This window comes from Vidua macroura, chromosome 8 (assembly GCF_024509145.1).
Source record: "Vidua macroura isolate BioBank_ID:100142 chromosome 8, ASM2450914v1, whole genome shotgun sequence".
Lineage (NCBI taxonomy): Eukaryota > Metazoa > Chordata > Aves > Passeriformes > Viduidae > Vidua > Vidua macroura.
Window position 1 is genome coordinate 20,637,095 of NC_071578.1, and position 18,626 is coordinate 20,655,720.

At 38.5% G+C, this 18,626-nt stretch overlaps 1 protein-coding gene across 3 annotated transcripts in view; it reads left to right on the forward strand.

The window, feature by feature from the left end:
* Nucleotides 1-18,626, forward strand: part of ZSWIM8 (zinc finger SWIM-type containing 8) — a 53,734-nt gene that overhangs the window by 14,579 nt on the left and 20,529 nt on the right. For all 3 annotated transcript variants that reach the window (XM_053983431.1, XM_053983433.1, XM_053983432.1), the window contains exons 2-9: nucleotides 6,843-6,996; nucleotides 8,162-8,256; nucleotides 10,533-10,705; nucleotides 12,397-12,504; nucleotides 15,296-15,377; nucleotides 15,998-16,118; nucleotides 16,465-16,666; nucleotides 17,529-17,704. In XM_053983431.1, the coding sequence (XP_053839406.1) occupies nucleotides 6,843-6,996; nucleotides 8,162-8,256; nucleotides 10,533-10,705; nucleotides 12,397-12,504; nucleotides 15,296-15,377; nucleotides 15,998-16,118; nucleotides 16,465-16,666; nucleotides 17,529-17,704 (1,111 nt within the window). The remainder of the gene's footprint in view (nucleotides 1-6,842; nucleotides 6,997-8,161; nucleotides 8,257-10,532; nucleotides 10,706-12,396; nucleotides 12,505-15,295; nucleotides 15,378-15,997; nucleotides 16,119-16,464; nucleotides 16,667-17,528; nucleotides 17,705-18,626) is intronic.

The following is an 18,626-nucleotide window of genomic DNA, read 5'->3' on the forward strand; positions in this document are numbered from 1 at the left end:
ACCAAGGGAGCCCTCAGGTCAGAACGTTCCCTCTAGTCTGAGCAAGGTTGATTAACAGTAATCAGCAGTAGCGTTTGTAGCATCCGATCTCCATCACTTGATCCCTGTTCTTTTCTTGTCTAACCCTCTTATTCTGTCACAGTGTGTGAAAAACTCACACAGATGAATTCCATCAAAGGTTGTTGTTCTCCATTTGTTGTTGCAGTTGGCTTTGTGAATACTGAGGTGTTTTGCAGGGAATTTGTTTGGAGTGTGTAGTATCTGAGAAACAAATAGCTGAAACTTTGTTATAGCTTGGTACAGCAAGTATTTCAGTGTAAAGAAGTTGCTTATTTTTTTAAGATTGATGCTGCACAAGTAGTTGGGGAATCAGGAACCTGTATCTTTGCATTAGCTTCCTTAACCTGTAAAAGAAAAACAGCTACTTTTTAGCAATACTGTGGTTTGCTTGGTTTTTCTTACAAAGAAACATTATGGGTTTTTTCCCTTTGTACAAAATGGCATGGAATTATTAAACTGAAACAGGGGAATTGAAAACAGCTAACTGAAGACAGCTGGAAGTCAGTATTTGAATATTGAGTTGTCTTCTGGTTTTCAGATGCTTCATTCTGCATGTAGTCAAGCAGGACCATGACTGGGTGCAGATGAAGCTCCCTGTGTCCATTCAACTGCCAGGTTCTGATGCAGGAGGGTCTTAGTTCAGCTTCAGGGTCTTCACCCCTTGGCTTGCCTGTTGGTTTTGTTGCCTTGTGTTGTATTTGGGACAAGAAAGTGGAAGCCCTTCTTCGTGTCTGCTCAGTCTTTGTGTCTGCTGGGCTGCTGTAAGAATCCAGCAGCTCCAGCTGAGCTGAAGCAGTCTGTGATGTGTGTGTTCTCTTTGAACACCACTGAGACCAGCTGTGTGATTTGAAGAGATCATATGCAGCTGAGAGATTGATGATCTTTTGAAGGGAAATGAATCCCTAGTTCTAAGTATCAATACTGGCCTGAAAGAGGGCATCTTGAGTGAAGTTTTCTTCATTATCTACAGTGCTTCTTTAGATGGTCTACTCTCAGCATATGTGTAGCTAATCTGTCTTTTGCTATGTGGTATAGCTTCAGAGGTGCTCATCTGTGAGCCTTTACAATGGAAGTTTCTCATGATGTTCAATTTAGTTGCACTCTTCTATTCCAAATCCTCTCTCCCCTTACTTGGACTTATTTTAGTATGGGTATTTAAAGGTAACTAGTTCAATTGTTTTCAGTGCTTGTATGTTACCTCCCTTTCTTTCATATGTTTAAATTTATCTTAGTTATTTCAGTTGCATTTTTATATTAAGTATTTAGTTTTCTTCTGGAGCTTGGTGGTTGTGCTTCAGTACTTCCTGTGTTCCAAGTCTTACAGGCACAGAGTAGCTGAAAAATCTCTTCCACTTAGGTGGAGGACTTTTCCTTTATCTCTTTGAAAACACGGCTGTCCTGTTTGTGACTGGACCATGAACCTTGATTTAATTTTACTTAGTCTGATTTACTCCCAAGACTGTAATCCCAAGACTATTCAAGGATGCTCTTAATATTCCATCATCTCTATGTATTATGTACTAGTGCATTATAGATGGGCTGTGTTTTTTAATAATGTTGCCTGAAATTTGAGAAATTGTATAGTAAATATTCACTACTCATCTCACAAGTCTGTGGTTGAAAGCCACAGAGCAGCAAGCAGACACAAATGTGTCTTGTGACCCTTACTGCTTGTGTAGGCTGCAAGGATGTTAGTTCAACACTTCTGATGTTCCCTTTTTGTTGTCTTTGTAGGGCTGGGACTTAAAGAGGCAAAATGTTAGTGTGATAGAAAACCAACTGATGATGGTGTGTCTGTGACCCATTTAATCAGTTCTGCTCTTAATTAACACCTCTTTGAATAGGGAACTAAAATTCATGTGCCTTGTGGATGGAGCTTTGCATGAGAAATACCTTTAAAGGAAGAGAAAGCATCTTATTTTCAGATTTTTGCAAAATGCTTCTGGTACATACCATGTAGTTTATCTGCAGTTCAGAGATGGATTTTTATAAGATGTTGCTTTTTATAAGATGTTGATTATATGGTAAAATGGAAGAAAAAAAATAATTATAAACAATGGCCTAATGTCTTGGATATATAATTTATTTGAAATAACAAATACATCTTTGCAAAATGAAACATAAACCTTTTAATTAATATTCACCTTGGGAAACTGTTTTAAAAACACATTCACAGCATTCATCCTCAAGTATTGCAGAGTTAAAGACAAAGGTGATGTTTTCTGATATTTCTTGCCAAGTCCGAGCCCTGAAGGACTATATTTCTCTGGCATCTACTTCTTAAAGGCATCAGCTCAGAATAAATTTCTAGAAAGAAAAAAAAGAACAAGAGGATAAACTAAAACCGACAGCAGAATTTTAGAAGGAAATGTACAGAAAACAGTAAGAAAACAAATATTTTTAAAGAGTTGCTTTAGGTATGTTAATTAAATGTAATGCTTCCTTTGCTTGCCTGTTTGAGAATTCTCAGCACATTTTGGTTTTAAGTGATATCAGAGAGACAGTGAGTCACTGACTTAAGCCAAGGGGCATTTTACTGACAGGCACTTAAATTAAGCAGAAATGCTCTACATGCATTCTACAACAACAGTTTTATGTTTCTACATGGGAAATTCTGTAAAAAGCAATGTGTAATTTACTATTTTTAAAATGAGATTTGTAACAGATTTTGTAACACCCCCCCCATATCTCCTTCATCAGTCAAGATTGAACTCTGCATATTTCCTCTTAGTTTTACTGTTCTTCTCACTAGCTTTTGATATCACAAGTGATTCACTGAATTTTCTTCATCTTCTTGTTCTGTGTGTAGTTATATTACTTTGTTACATTTAGGAGTGAAGCGGGTGAGAAAGGTGAGGGGAAAGGTCAGATGGGGACCAGGGATTGCTGTAAAATCAAAGCTGTAGACTCATCTACATCTAAAGATAGTGCAGCCTAACATGCCATTTTTCTGAAGTTAGGGAAAGCAATGTGTTTGTACTGTGTCTTATCTCTTGCTGTGAGTTTTGTTTACTTGCATTTGTATTCATTCACTTGTATGTATAGTTAACTTTTAGGATGTGTATCAAATGAAAATAAATAACCTTATTTCCTCAATGGAAATAACCTGATAACAGATATATTCAGTGTTTAGCCCAGTTGTTTTTTTTTTTTTTGTTGTTGTGTTTTAATAGCTCTTTGGTATTCTCATGGTCCCTGTTCTGCTGATTATTCAAGCTGTTTATTCTCTGCCTTTTGGTTACTGTGCTGAAGGAATACTGCTACATCATTTTGAACATGATCTGTTTTTATGAGTAATTGTTGGCTGCACCTTATAACAGCCTACTCTCTAATAGGAAAGGTTAAGCAACTGCTACACATTCATCTCTGTGTGGGAAGTCCTGCTGGCACAGAAGTTGTTCTGCTGGTGAAAATACAGGTTTGTGTGCACAGTTTGTGTTGGCTGTTTTGGGGTCAGGTGTGGTGTTGTTGTTGTTGTTCCAGCAGGAATAATTACATCTATGCTAAAGTTTCAGCTGTTACAAAATGGCTATAAAAATCAAACCTGTAATTCATGTAAAACAGTAGCAAAAAGGGCAGGATAGTCTTCATCAAAGCTGCTTGTTGTGTGGCAGTAAATAATGAGGTGTGATTTATTCAGAATGGTTCAGATATCCTTGACCTTGCATTTTAGTTAGGAGATATAGATTAGATAGCTTCTCAAAATCCCTTCCAGACCTGGGTTTTCTTAGTCATTTAACCTGTGAGAATTGTTTCAGGTTGCTTATGCTTTACTTGTGACTATTCTTCCAAGACTTGAAATGTGCTTTTTGTTCTGGTTGGGTCATGTCTGATTCCAAGAGCAAATAGCGATGCTTGCTAGTTTTGCTCCACAGTGTAAAATTATCTTCTCCCTTGGATAGTTTTGTCTCAAGAATTTGACTTCACTGCTGTTTAAATTTTTTAATATTAAATTTGCAGTCTTCCTTCCTATCTTTGCTTTATGAGCAGAAGCTGTGGTGCTTTCTCCTTTACCTTTTAGTAGACTTCCTTTTATCTTCTTTGCTAAAAAGATTTATTACAGAACCTGAGAGTACCTTTTGTCTGTTTTATTGATAATACCTCTTGATACAAGTAGGTATGAATCTACCTACAAGTAGGTATAAATCCACCAACCCAGGATTTGTGTATCCTGAAATAAACTTCTTGAATAGATCTCTTTGTTTAGGACTCAGATGAGAGTATTTGAAGTCTAGTTTATCACCAAAATAGGACTGTCCAGCTGACTTTACAGGAGTAAAAATGGGAAAGACCCTCTAATACTGCTCTGAGCCATCTTGCAGGTAGGGTTGTCTCACCTTGGCTACATGGGTGATTGCCCCCTTGAAACTTAGGGCAGTTTAACCTCTTAATTTTAGCATTTATATGTGTGCCAGGGTAGCTATTGTGAATTCACTCACCCTTGGAGTATGATTGACAAATTATTTTCTACTTTTCAGTTAACTTCTACCATTTTTTTTCCATCTCTCTTCTTCTTTATTGAAAATTCTAAACTTTAGAACGGTGCATGGTCTTATAAGTAAGATGGTTGTTTTTTCCCCTCCAGGTTTTACTGCTTTTGCCTTATTCCCAAGATGTTTCAGCTGTGTGCTCTGAGCTATGCCACATAATTGGCCACCTGCCTTCTGCTCATTACTACTAACACAGTACAGCTGATGAATCAGTTAATAGCTTCAGTGCAAAGTCAACCTTACCTTACTTCACTTTGTACAGTAATTAAAATCAAGCTGGCTGACTTGTGCTGGAGCAGATGAGGAGGTCTCATGTTGTAGTATTTCTAATCTAACCTTCATGCCCAGCATCAGATCTTTATAAAAAGGAATGGTAAAAAGGAATACCATCTAGGCTGAAGGCTTGCACCTCTCAGAAGAATGTACAGGTGTTTCAGTCACTACTGAAGTAATTTTTTGAGCCTTTTGCCTTGTAGAGGTTGTTTAGGTGTTAGCTCTTTTCTCGTATTGTGTTGAATAGAGTACCTCTGTAGAAGAAATGCATTTTAAACCATGCAAAATACCTCTCCTTTCATTGCTCAGAGTAATTTCAAGTATGAAAGTGCCTCAATTTGGACTCACTGTGGTATCTACTACTACTGTAGCAGCGGGAATGATATTAATTTGACTATGTTTCACTAATTAGAAACAGTACACTTTTTAGGGACTAATTAAAAGCAGTATATTTTTTAGTGTCTTGATGAAAGCTTTACACCTATTTTGGTTGTCAAAAGTGTAAATGAAATTACTTTTCTGCTAAAAGATTGTTTATCCACTATCTGTAGAGAAAAGGGCACATCTTTTTCCAGTGTTGTTCATTTTATAATCTGCTTCTCTCACATTTGTGAATGGGATTATAGCACTGTAAAATAGACACTGGATCTATAACAGAGTAAAAATCATTGGTGGTGGAGAACCAACCCTGATGGTAAAAGACTGACTGTCTGGGAGAAGGGAATGGTGACTAATGAATCTAATTTCACTGCAAAAACAAATCATAAATGTGGATGTTTGAAAACTGTGGGGTTTTTTTTCCATATTTATGTAATCCCTTCATTTGTTGGGTCTGCTCAGTGCTGGGGGAGATGGTGGCTGCTTTGCTGTGTGCATGCACTTTCAAAGCCTTCTCCTGTCCTATCTTTCCCAGCTGTTGGGACTGGAGAGCCTCTCTAGGCAGAGGGTGAGAAAGTGCTTACTGAAATCAGGGCTTAACTTTTCCTTTGATATGCTGCCTGGAGGCTGGTGTCGAGGGAAAGCTGAAGGCCAGATTGGTTTACGTCCTGGCTTCCAGTGGTGTTTTAGTGGCTGGTGAGGGAGGTGAAGAGACATAACATTGAATATCTGAATTCATTAGGGGTTTGGCATCAGGGTTTGGAAGATGGGGGAACCAAGGCTGCCGTAGTGATGGGTCAGGAGGTGATCTCAGTAAAGCAGGGATGTATGTACTTGCACATACAACAAGTCTGGCATTTTGTATGAAGTGTAATCTGGGTCAGAGCAAAGCAGAAACATGAGGGTTCTGTAGCCTGATGATAAGAGATCTTCATCTACAGGTGAAAAGTGGAGTAGTTTGGTAGAAAGGTGATGGTTAAATATATTTATATAAAGCTTTTACTGCTTTAAGATCCTCATGAGCTTTGTGTAGTCAGCACTGCACTGATACGTGAATTCCCAATTGCTTCTCTAAAGAACTTGAAGTATAAAGGCAGATACCCTATGAAAGGTGGTGGTGAAGGGAATAAACCAACAAATACGAATTGAAATTAAAACCTTGTAAATAGGTGAATACTGAATGTTGTCAAAAAAAGTCAACACTAAGGTTCCTGGATAACCATTCCATTGCTACTTGTGCATATATGTTGTACTATTTTTTTTGTGTAGACTACTGGAATTTGCAGGATGTTGCTGCCACATTGTAACAGAAATGTGTGAAAAATACTTGATTACCTTAAGCCTTTCTAAACAATGTCAATTTTGTCAGGAGACAAACTGCTAGGCTGATGCAGCTCTTTTGACCAAGGACTGTTTTTCTTGGGATTTGTACCTGCGCCCTGAGTGGCTGAAAACAAACATGGAGTTGAGAGACAACTCTTCAAAAGATTTCTGTGCTGACTTTTACTATCCATGAAAAATGGTCTTTTAACGTGGTGAGATAAAAGAGAAGGTGGAAGAACTCCCTGCTTTGACCTCTTTAGCCTCTCACAAGTTTTGTTCTCTGAATGGCTAATTGTGTGTTGTTTTTTGTCTTTCTAGATGGGCTGGTGATCCCATTGGTGGAACTCTCTGCAAAGCAGGTTGCATTTCACATTCCATTTGAGGTGGTGGAGAAAGTTTATCCTCCAGTGCCTGAACAACTGCAGCTTCGAATCGCCTTCTGGAGTTTCCCAGAAAATGAGGAGGATATCAGGTAGTAAATACTTGTTCTTTTTCACTGATGCTTAAGAAAAGGTTTTGTTCACTTGAGGAGAATCATTGTCCTTTTGATGTCCTGTATATTTGGTCCTTCTGTGGCTCTCATGTGCCTTTTGTAATACATGGATAGATTAGTGTGGGATATCCTGTGGTACGGGGTTTGATTCTGGTGTGAGCTGCCTTGCATACATGCCAGGAAAACCATGTAGATGTCTAGGTTCTGTGTGTAAAGGATAACAAAATAAATACATCCTTTAATTTGGCTAACAGTAGGCTAGCTTGTGGAGTTTTGTCCTTACGTTAGTCTTGCAAAATCATCTTTCCAATTTGAACCTGTTGCTAGACTCAAAGCTTTAACAATTCAGAAATTGCCAAAGAGGGCTTGCTCCGTGTGCTGTGCAATCCTTTTGTTTGTGTAAACAGGAGAACCAGAATTTGCTGAATACATCAGTGATCAGAGTTGTTATAGTCAGATGACTATATTTCTTATGTTTCCACATTAACTGTGTGACTACACAGTCAAAGTTTTTCTGCTTTTAGATCTATTTCTAAGCTTTCTGGAAGCTTTTATATTATACGAGGTCTACCCATGTAACTGTGCATTCAGAATTTTGTTGCAAAGTAGTGATACTACACTCTTTTAGAAAGAATCTTGGTGAAAGTTCTTGGATATGTTTGTCTAAGATTCAGGTATCAGATGGGGGAGGTAGTGTCAGAAGTGCTGATATAAGATCACCTGCTAGGGAATAGTGCAAGCCAGCTGGTTGTACATGCTCATTATTCTGATGAACACAGATATAAAAAAACCTCACAAGAGCATGCAGATAATTAGTCTAGAAGGAGTTTTTACTGTGGCATGCTAACGTTAGACCTTGAACTATACTACACTATATGAAGGCTTAATTTTAGCCTATGAATGAATTTGTATTTCAGAGCCTTAGGTGGAAATCCCTAAAACTACTGGTGACTATACACAAACCCAGTTAGGACAAGACTAATGATTTTTGTGGTTGAATTGTAATGTTGAAATGGCAGGAGAGACCTAGACTTTGTATTCAAGATAGCAAGGGTTTTTCAAAAGCCATGTCAGCAAAGAGGATAATACTGTGAAATTTCTCAAAACCAGAGTGATGCTGACACATTCTGTTTATGTCTTGCAGGTTGTACTCGTGCTTGGCGAATGGCAGTGCAGATGAGTTCCAGCGAGGGGAGCAGCTCTTCCGGGTGAGGGCTGTCAAAGACCCTCTCCAGATAGGTAAGAACAGTGCAGCTCTATGTCTCTAGATACTTCAGAGTCCCAACATCATATCTGCAATGGGACAGCAGTGCTATGGTCATGTCTCAAAACAAGCTTGTCTGGCATCTTAGCTGAAACTCCCTGGCAGATGTATTCTTTGTAATGTGTTGAGCTAAATGCTGTGTTTTATTTTGGCCTCAATCAGCTCAGCTGTGAAATGGACTGAAAGATCAGAAATGTTCTCATCCTTAATCTGTCTTAGCATTTTGCAAAAAACTGTATAGGATACCTTTTTCTCCATAATGCTTAAATTCCCCATTGCTAAAGAGAACTCAACTTTCTAGTTTTCTGATCAAATGATCAATGCCTAAAGTGCCTGGTAAAAGAAACCATTAATTATAATCCAGATTGCTTTCCTCATACAGTTTCCTGTGCCATCCCACAAACTATTGTTAAGCACAGCAGGATTGGTGTTGCAAAAGAATTAACTGGGCAGTACTGCTTGAATTAGCGTTGTAAGTGTCAGACATGTTTGTCAAGCTACAGATTGATTTGAAGCTTGTGATATGTCATGTTAAACTCCTTAAATTTTGTATCTTTTTGTAAGTGTTCTTCCCTTTTTGCATTATCATTTAATTGTCTTCATATACAAAGAAGAATGTCATAGTAGGGGCTTGGTAAGAACTTGGAGCTGGAATCCAGTCTTCTCTAACACCTTTTGTATATTTCTTTTGTTGCAGTATAACAGAATTCCTGAAATTCCAACTTGTGAAATGCTTAATTTGCTTATGTGAAAGTCAGAGCATTACTCTGAGATGCTTTTACTATAACAGAAGGACTAGCTGAACTGTTTGGGTTGTATTAACCAAATGTGGGACATAAATTAGAACTGTATCTGGTAATAGGCAGTGCAGTAATTTTGTGTGAATGCCTTTTGTTTTGATTCTGTTCCAATTGCTAAAAGGGCTGAAGAATTTGGGTGGCATTATGTGTACTAATCAAAATAATCACTCACATCAGGGAGAGGATTTGAATTGTGGTGAACAGGACAAATAGAAAGGTTAAGCAAGGTAAGAGCAAATTTATATTGGTATGGGGATTATATTTTGAGGAGGAAATGATGCATATTATTTTAAATGGAATAAATTTAGTAGGTCGTGTGCTTCTGAACACCATCATTTTTATGATCTCACGATATCATAATAAAAAATTAGTGGTGTGGATTTATAATCTACTTCCTTGTCCTCATGATGGAGAAGCTATTATCTGTCCCAAGCCATATTTTTCCACTTAAGGTAGACTGTTGGACTGAAGTTTTGTTATGACTTTGATGCCGCAGTGCTTTCTGTGCTTCATTAAAACTGAATTCCAGATTAGCAGAAAGGTTCTGAGGCTGATACTTGTTGCTGTAGAGGGTTACTAACTGCTGATAGGCACCTTCAAGATGGACAGAAGATGAATGCTCTTGCTGGCCTTTTCCTGATCATACGTGTCCCTCTGGATGAGCAACATCTCCAGAGGAAGCTGCATTATGAGTACAAGTCATAAGCGCTGTTCATGAGTTTACATGAAGCTAAGCCTCCTCAAAGTCCTTTGTCATAATTTATTTATTTATGGTCACTGATTAATGGGGCTAGATTCAAGTGTTACTTCTAAAATTTCTCCTTTCTGTTGTTTTAGTCTAAGCAAGAGGTTTTGGGGTTTTTTTCCTGAGGTCAGGATTTATAAAAAAGGGATATTAACAAAATTGCAAGGAGGTGCATAATTGATGACAAATGAGTAGTTTCTGAAGCCACAAAGTGAAAGTGTGTGTGTTCAGGTTAAGTGCTCCTTCTTTAGTTGACTGTGAAATTGTGAAAATTGATTGACTTGGAAATAATTCCAAACAAGTCACCTGGCCCATTTTGCACTGCTGCCAGAGTTAGCACAGAAGTTATACCTAAAATATATATGTATAGTCTAGCTTTGACCCTGTAAACAAAACCTGATAGTTTTCAGGCATGTCTGTATCCAGTTCCGCTTTTCTCTGTTAAATAATAAGAGAAATTAATTAATGTATTAAAAGCTGGTATGTTGGAGTCTCTTACAACACATTATGCTTCTCTGCTAATGTTTAGGCATAGTTGGTTGGGAAGAGAGAAGTACTGGAGATTCTAGATCCATGTCCATCCTTATATGGATACTGTTGCCAGTACTGTTTCAGTGTTTAAATGGCATATACCTGTATTTCTGTGCTGGCTGAACCTTTTCCCCAAATACCTGAAGAGTAACTTTGGACTTGTGAATTTCCACAGGTTTCCATCTGAGTGCCACTGTGGTGCCCCCGCAGATGGTGCCCCCCAAGGGCGCGTACAACGTGGCGGTGATGTTTGACCGGTGCCGGATCACGTCGTGCAGCTGCACCTGCGGTGCCGGGGCCAAGTGGTGCGCGCACGTCGTGGCGCTCTGCCTCTTCCGCATCCACAATGTAGGCGTCCAGCACAGCTCTGCTCTCCCCTTCTCCGAGTCTCTCCTCAGTGCACTTCTATGCAGCACACGTTCCCTTTAGGGAAATGGTTCTTGACACTCCTTTTGGTTACAGATTGTGCAAATGTCTGCTTGCAGTTGCTGTCTGTAGGCTGAATTGTCTGAGATCCTAAACTGCAGACTGTCCTTTGGTAACGTGCAGATTTCTAAGGGTAGATACTGAATGCTTTTTGGCCCCTTCCTATTTTTCATTTAAATGCTAAAATCACTCAGTATTTCTTCATCTCTGAAAAGAGTGGAAGGTCACCAATAGTTTCTTTTATTAAAAGTCTTTGTAAGCTTACTGTTTATGTTGTTCGATCAGAGTGCAGAAGGAAAGTCATCTTGATTGCTGTTGGCCTTTATGTTCACCAGTTCATTTTTACACTTGCTGAGATAACTGTCATTTTGACTTGAAGATTTCAAGCAGTCAGGTTTATGTTTTTATTTGACTGCTTTTATTCTATGTGGCCTTCCATAGAGGAAGAAGTAGGCATCCTAACCAACTTCAGTTGAAAATGTGTAGAATCAACATGAAATACCAGTTGAGGGTTCAGTCTTGCATACAGTTGAATTTCCTCTGCTTTGGGATGCTGAGAAACACAGAGGATTAAGTTTTGATGATTGAAAGGAACAGAAGATTTTCTGCTGTCACAGAACATTTTACAGCTAACATGCTTATGATCAACTCTAGATTCTTTAATAAGTTCTAATAACCTCCTGAAGCTTGTTAGTATTTCACAATGGACAAGTGCAATTGGCTTAAATTTATACTTTTGTGAAATAATCCAAATATTGGTAGACTTTCTGTATTTAGGACTGGAGAACTGGCAAAAAGTGGGTTCTGCTTTGAATTCTTAGCTTGAGTTTTAAACGGTGGATATGGAGAATGAGGCTAAAAAAGAAATTGTCATTCATATTATTTGCACTCAATATTTGGACCCTGTGTAAGATAAAAATAATTCTTTTGTCTCTAATCCTTTCTCACCTGAAAAGTTACAGTGAAAGAATTTCTGTGTTTATATAAACTCACTTCTGACACTAGCAAGTTACAAGCCAAGGTATATTGCTCTATGTAGACAAAACAATATTGGAAGTGTCTTTATTATCAAACTGCTCTTGACTGCATACAGGTTAAATTTTAAGTGAGACATTTTTGTTATGTTGAGTGAAAAAGGTTAAGAAGCTATTAGTGAGTTTTTTTATAATCTAATTTGTTCTAAGATATGGAAAGAGATTTTTAGACTGAATTAAGTAACTCTAAAGAGATAAATGAGATGGTGGTGATTCTGTGAAACAGAATCCCCCACAGAGCTGGTTCGTTTGCCAGAAGCTTAAGGGATAATGTCCTATTTTAGAGGTTTGTTTTTGAAATTTCTGCCAGTATTTGTGTAACTGCTAGCAACAACAGATCTTAAACACAGCTGTTACATCAGTTTCCTTGAAAAAAAACCTCTTAAAGCCAGTTTTTATAATGCTTAGACAGCTTATTTGCATCTTATCTGCAACACACTCCATAATTTCAGGGAGAAAAAACTTGGCCATCAAGACCAAGCATGGTATGCATCAGCACAGCAAGTGTTTGTGACTCTTCATCAGTTTGGTGGAGACAGCTTCATTAATGGTAGTTTGTGTCTCCTTTTCTTTCTTCAGGCATCTGCAGTGTGCTTACGAGCACCTGTTTCTGAGTCTTTGTCTCGGCTACAAAGAGACCAGTTGCAAAAATTTGCTCAGTACCTAATCAGTGAACTTCCACAACAGGTAAGTGGGGACCATCATCTGACTGACAACTTGTTAAATGCAGTTATCTTTATTCTGAGTCAACTTATATGATGTCTTTTGTTGCAACATAACCAGTTATGTTATTCAATTGTGAACAGCTGGGAAAGCATTCAGTTCTTGCTCTTTTCAGTTTTGCTATTCTATTACTTGACAATTGTCTATTGCCAAGTAAAAGATTAGAAGTATATTTGAAGGAAAAAGAAGAGTGGTGGCTATTCATATCAGCATGAATATATGCTGAGCTTGTGAAAGATCAAACACAGTAAATCAGTTCAAAACTTAGGTCAGCCCAAATCAGCTTGTTTCTATTTTGTGTATTTAGTTAGCTAAGTGGAGAGAACTGCCCTGATAAAGTATTGTATGTGCTTTAAGTGGGCACTTCCTAATGCACCTAACTTGTAACCTTTTGACTTCCCCCGGTGTAGCTTCTTGGTGATTCATAAGAATCATTTGGTATAATAGACATGACTTTTTTTTTTTAGTCAAAGGCTAAGTCTGCTCTCTCATTCCTTAAATATCTGTGTTGTCCAGGGTCAGGTCATTTGTATCATCTGCCTAAAATGTTTGCACAAAGTAGACAAGAATACTCAAGTGATTGTGAAGTGGCTGCTTTAAAATTACAAGGGCTTGGCAACTTTTTTATGCTGGTTCAGCTAAAGGAGATTGAGAAAAACTGACCTGCAATGGGTATCTGTCACATTTCAGCAGTGCATTCGTAACACACTCCTCTTAAGTAGGAGTTAGATTACTGGCAGCATGTGCCTAAAATTCATATTGTGGTTCTGTGCTTGGGACACTAAGATATTCTATCGCTAAAACATCCTATACATTTCCTACAGAAATACTAATCGTCTTATGAGAGGAAATAGAGGAATTGTGTAATATGAAAGTGATAAAAAAATACTGCTTTTTTGTTGCTGAGAGATGAGTGCCAGTAGTGTGTGCTTCTTCTGCATTATGTAACAGGCAAAGCTTTTTTTCTCTCCTCAGACTAAGCTTTATGGTACAATCTGGTGCTTAATAGGGGAGGGCTTTGAAAGGCTAGTAGTGGTAGTAGTTGTTTCCTGAATGGCATGTGAGTTGGCATGTTTCAGCTTTCAGATATTCTGTGTCTGTCTGCTCCTTTCAGGGTTTATTTCTCCTTTGGTCACATGTACCAGCTGTGCATCAGGGACATCTGGATTAATTAATTATTACAATTTTGCCAGATAATCTGATGAATGGTGCCCAACAGAAAAGTTTAGGGTTGATCAGAAGATATGTCTTAACCTATGTTGTGTAATTCCTTTGAAAAAGGCAAGGCATGTCCCAAATTCTTTCAACAGTCTTATTCCTGGTCTTCAAGATTTCTGAGTGGAGATAGATACTCTAATTCCTTGGGACCCCATATTTTGACTACATGATGTAGAATTAGAGTGGGCTGTACACATGATTCTATTTTAACCTTATTTCCAGTTTGTGAATGACATGCTACAGTACTGTAATGCTGAATACTTTCATGTGTAAGAGAATGACAGTTTATAGGAATGCAGCTAGGTGTTGTTCAGAATCTCTGTAGAAAGTGTTTTCTGTATCTATGAAAATCATGGAAAAGCAGCTGGAATTCGTTACCTAGTTCTTCACCCAAGAGCTATTTCCTCTTATGTAGCCAGTATTCCTATTCCAATTAAGCATGAATATATTAGCAAAAAAGACTGAAGGAGAGTCACTGCAGGTCCCTGGTACCTCAGCCTTCAGGTGTGACACTGCTGAGACCTGTGAATTTTCTTAAAATAGGTAGTAGTGGAAAAAAGGTACAAAATTGCTTAATGCTGAATTTGTTTCTTTGGGTGATTGAAATGCAAAATATCCTTAGGAAGCATTTTTTTCTTCCATCTGTTTGATGGAATGTATCTGTATTATTTGCAAATACAGGTGTACTGAATGTGCCTTTCTTTACAGTAAGAGTGATCTTTTACCTCAGCTGTTGTATGGAGAGAGGTGGGGGATATCAGGTATTCTGCTGCAGGTCATTTTAATCCTAATTATGTGGATGAACAATTTGCCTGTTCTGTGCATATATACTAAAGGTGAAATGGGTCTACACTTTCAGCCCAGACTTAGTGTGAGGAAGAAAACTCTTGCTACTGTGCAATTTTCTTTCAAAAATAGCATGTTAAGGGTATATCTACATAGGATTTTATAATCAGTGTGACCCTTTTCTGCTTATGCTCTGAGCTGGTCCAGAAGCTATGATTAGTTTAGTGCTGAAATTGCATTCATCTACTACTGAATCCCTTTGCTAACTGGATGGTAAATAAGCTAAAGTCTGCCCCAAAAATTATGTATAGATGTATTTTATAGTTTGCTTCCCTGCTCCCATTTGCTTGGGTTTTAGAGAAATGATTTAGTAGCAAGAAGTAAAGATCTTTCAAAGTGCGGGAAAATGGTGACCTTGACAGCAGTGGCTTCCCTAACTCTCAAAATTAGTTGCAGTATCACTTTCTGTAGGCTCCTATTCCTCCAGAAATGAGAAAGGAGCTAATAAATAGTGATGCTTTTGCTTATGTCTTAGGGTGTGACTGCAGAAAGTGAGCCTTTCGTGAGCTGTGAGAGGTTTCACAGCTGGTGGCTGTTGTGTGATCTTTAGCACCCTCTGTCGTCCTTTCTGAAAACGTAGCTCTGTATTCCATACTCCCGAAATTGCCAGAGTGCTTCAGTCATGATCTTTCGCTGGGTATAGCAGGATAAGAAATACTGTGTATATTGAAAGTTTGCTTCATGTTTTCAGATTCTTCCAACAGCTCAGCGCTTGCTGGATGAGTTGTTATCTTCTCAGTCTACTGCCATCAACACAGTGTGTGGAGCCCCAGGTAATTTTGATACTTCTTCTTTCAGCAATCTGTATCACAGATAGGAAGAGAATGATTCCATTACTTCAGATTTCTGAACTGATTTGTTAGCCTGTAGCTTGGATTGCAGATGGAAATAAAGGAAAAGGGATGAGTGTTGGCACCTACATATACATATGGCACAACAACAGGCACCTCAGAGTGCTTGCAGAAGAAGGGAGCATCAGGCAATGCACTTTCTAACAAAGTGTTTTTCTTTTCAATTTGGTATAAAATATGGAGTCCTGGGAATGTCGATTGGAGGGAACGTCTCCCAAGTTCCTGCTTCAAACTGGACTGTTTGCAACACTAGACTGGGTTAGCTGTGACTTGGGGTAGCTTACCTAAGTGTTGGTTACCAGAGATGTTAGAGCATTCCTGTTTTAGTGCTGCATTACCCTTCTGGTCAAGAAGAAGCTGCTAATTTAATGTTGTTAATGTTGAAGGTAATGTCATGGTAACATTTTAAGATAATTCTGAATAGGGTGCTCAGCAATGGGTGAAATAACTTGGGTAGCACTGCCTGCGTACTCTGTCGTTGGGCACGTAGAGTAAAGTATCTTCAAAGCTTGCTGACTGTAAATATGTTTTTCTTTTGTAAGATCCCACTGCTGGACCTTCTGCATCAGATCAAAGCACCTGGTACTTAGATGAATCTACTCTGAGTGACAATATCAAGAAAACCCTTCATAAATTCTGTGGACCCACTCCTGTTGTTTTCAGGTAAGCTGTTTCCCATTGAAGGGAAAATGTGACTTTCATATGATCTGTAAATTCATTCACCATATAGCCTGTATGCTTCGCACTGAAGGATGCTCAGTTCCATGGTCACTCTTCTGGATTGTATTTTTGTGTAGCTTCTGCAGTGTTATTTCAGTAGACGAGACTGTATTTCTACAATATTTTGCTTTTGTGGTGTTCTTTAGCTTATTTTGCATTCTGTCTTTCAGGTTACTTGTGTCTGTGCCATTGAAGGGCAAACATATTTCTGGATGTAGATTATACTCAGGATTTTGCATGACTGTGCTTGACTTAATTTTTTCTGCTTATTCTTCTGCTTTATGTACAGTGATGTGAATTCAATGTATCTGTCTTCCACTGAGCCACCAGCTGCTGCTGAGTGGGCTTGTCTGCTGCGTCCCCTGCGAGGAAGAGAACCTGAAGGAATCTGGAACTTGCTTTCTATTGTGCGGGAGATGTTTAAGAGACGGGATAGCAATGCAGCCCCTTTGCTGGAGATTCTGACTGACCAGTGTCTCAACTATGAGCAGGTATCTCTTTGCTTGGAGTGGGGGGATGTTTTGGGGAATCAGGCAGAGCAGTAACTGGTGCTTTGTGTCTATACAACCCACGGCTGAATACAATAATTTTGATAGCCTATGTGCATTCTAGGCAGGTGCTTCTCCACACTACAAGGATGTTACAGTTTGCTCTTGTTCTGATTTAGTGATGTCCCTGTAACACTGTATTCCCCAAATGCCTCAATTCTTCTAACATGAATATGTAGAGTCTGAGTTCTTTTGTTCAGCATATTTGATTTGATTGCTTCCTAATCAAGGTGATTTATTTTATAGTTGTTCTGTTTCTGTTTTTTTTAAACAAAGCACGTCATGTATAAGCTGTCATGTTGATAAAAGCTGATTATATATGCTGTGTGATAGAATCTCAGATTCTTTTGTTATCTTTATGGAAGATAACTTTTGGTGGATTGAAGCAGTACTTTTATTTTGTTAAAATAATATTAGAAAAAAGATTTCTTTTGATAGTTCAGGACTTTGACCTCAGTCTGTAATATGAATTGTGGTGTAAGTTTCCTTATTGCTCCATCCCATACCTCGACTTTAAGCAAGGGAAAGGAAATGCTCCATTTATCACATTTGTTTACTTTTTCTCTCTAGGAAGTTAATGTCTTGTGAGTGTTTTGTTCTTTGGGCATGTGCCTTCTAACCAGAGAAATTTTGAGGCCCTTAGTTCTCACAAACCAATACTGCTTTAATGGTCATAATTATTTTGGAGTCAAATGAAAACCTGTAGTAACTACAGATCCTGTTTCCTTGGGATTGTGAGATAAAGTGAGAGCAGGGGATGAGATGCTGGCCACAACACAGCTCCACTGAACCGTTTCTTCTGCAGATAACTGGCTGGTGGTACAGTGTGCGAACATCCGCGTCACACAGCAGTGCCAGTGGGCACACAGGACGCAGCAATGGCCAATCAGAAGTAGCTGCTCATGCTTGTGCAAGCATGTGTGATGAGATGGTGGTTCTTTGGAGGCTGGCTGTCCTTGACCCAACTATTAGTCCACAGAGGTGAGCTCCAGAATCAGTTCCTGTCTCTCTTTAATTTCTGTGATACTCAACCATATTAAAGAGTTTCATCCTCTGTATTTCTTGTGTTTGTATCATTACCTCAATACCTGTTCAACCATTAGTCCTTCTGGACAATGTGCTATGTGATGTTCAAAGCACTGTAATTACTTTAATTGCTATTGCTGCTTACTTTTAGCAGCATCAAGTAGTGTGATTTGTTTTCTGAGAGTCCTTTCTTACACATGGGTGTAATTCTGCATTTTAGTCCCAGTGGAGAACGTTTCTTTGAATGATAGCACCAGCTACCAATTAATTTTAAAGGTTTCTATATTTAACCATTCAGCAGTTTAATGGAATTCTATTTAGCTCAATCATTCATTATTGTGTATTTCAAGAGGAGCCAGTTCTTACTTTCTGTGCTCTTAGGGAGTTTGTTCTCTGCAGTGTATTGGTAAACAGTGTCACCAGTGTATGATTTTTCAGTCAGTGTTTTCAATTGTCTGAGAAAAAATTGTGTGACTTCCGCAGATTTCTAAACCATATTGTGGTCTGGTAAGTCACTGCCATCTTTATTTAGCACCATCTTTATTTAGCACCAGTTGAATAGCAGAGGAGGTGCTGAGAGCTCCTGTTGAGATACTGTGGTTGACGTTGTAATAGTTTGTTTTGTACATCTTCTCTACAGAGTGTGGTGTATAAAATGTATTGGATTAGCTTAATGTGCTATAAATTCTCAGAAGTTTCTCAGAACAAATGAAAGCAGGATGATAATTTCAGAAAAATTACACGTTAACAGGATTCGCTTTCTCTGAATTGTGTAACGTTAATAAAACGCCCTATAAAAGGCATACCAGGACTAAATGCTAAAATGGATGCAGTTTCTGTTTTGTACGGTTTACAATAAGAAGTAGCTAAGTATAGG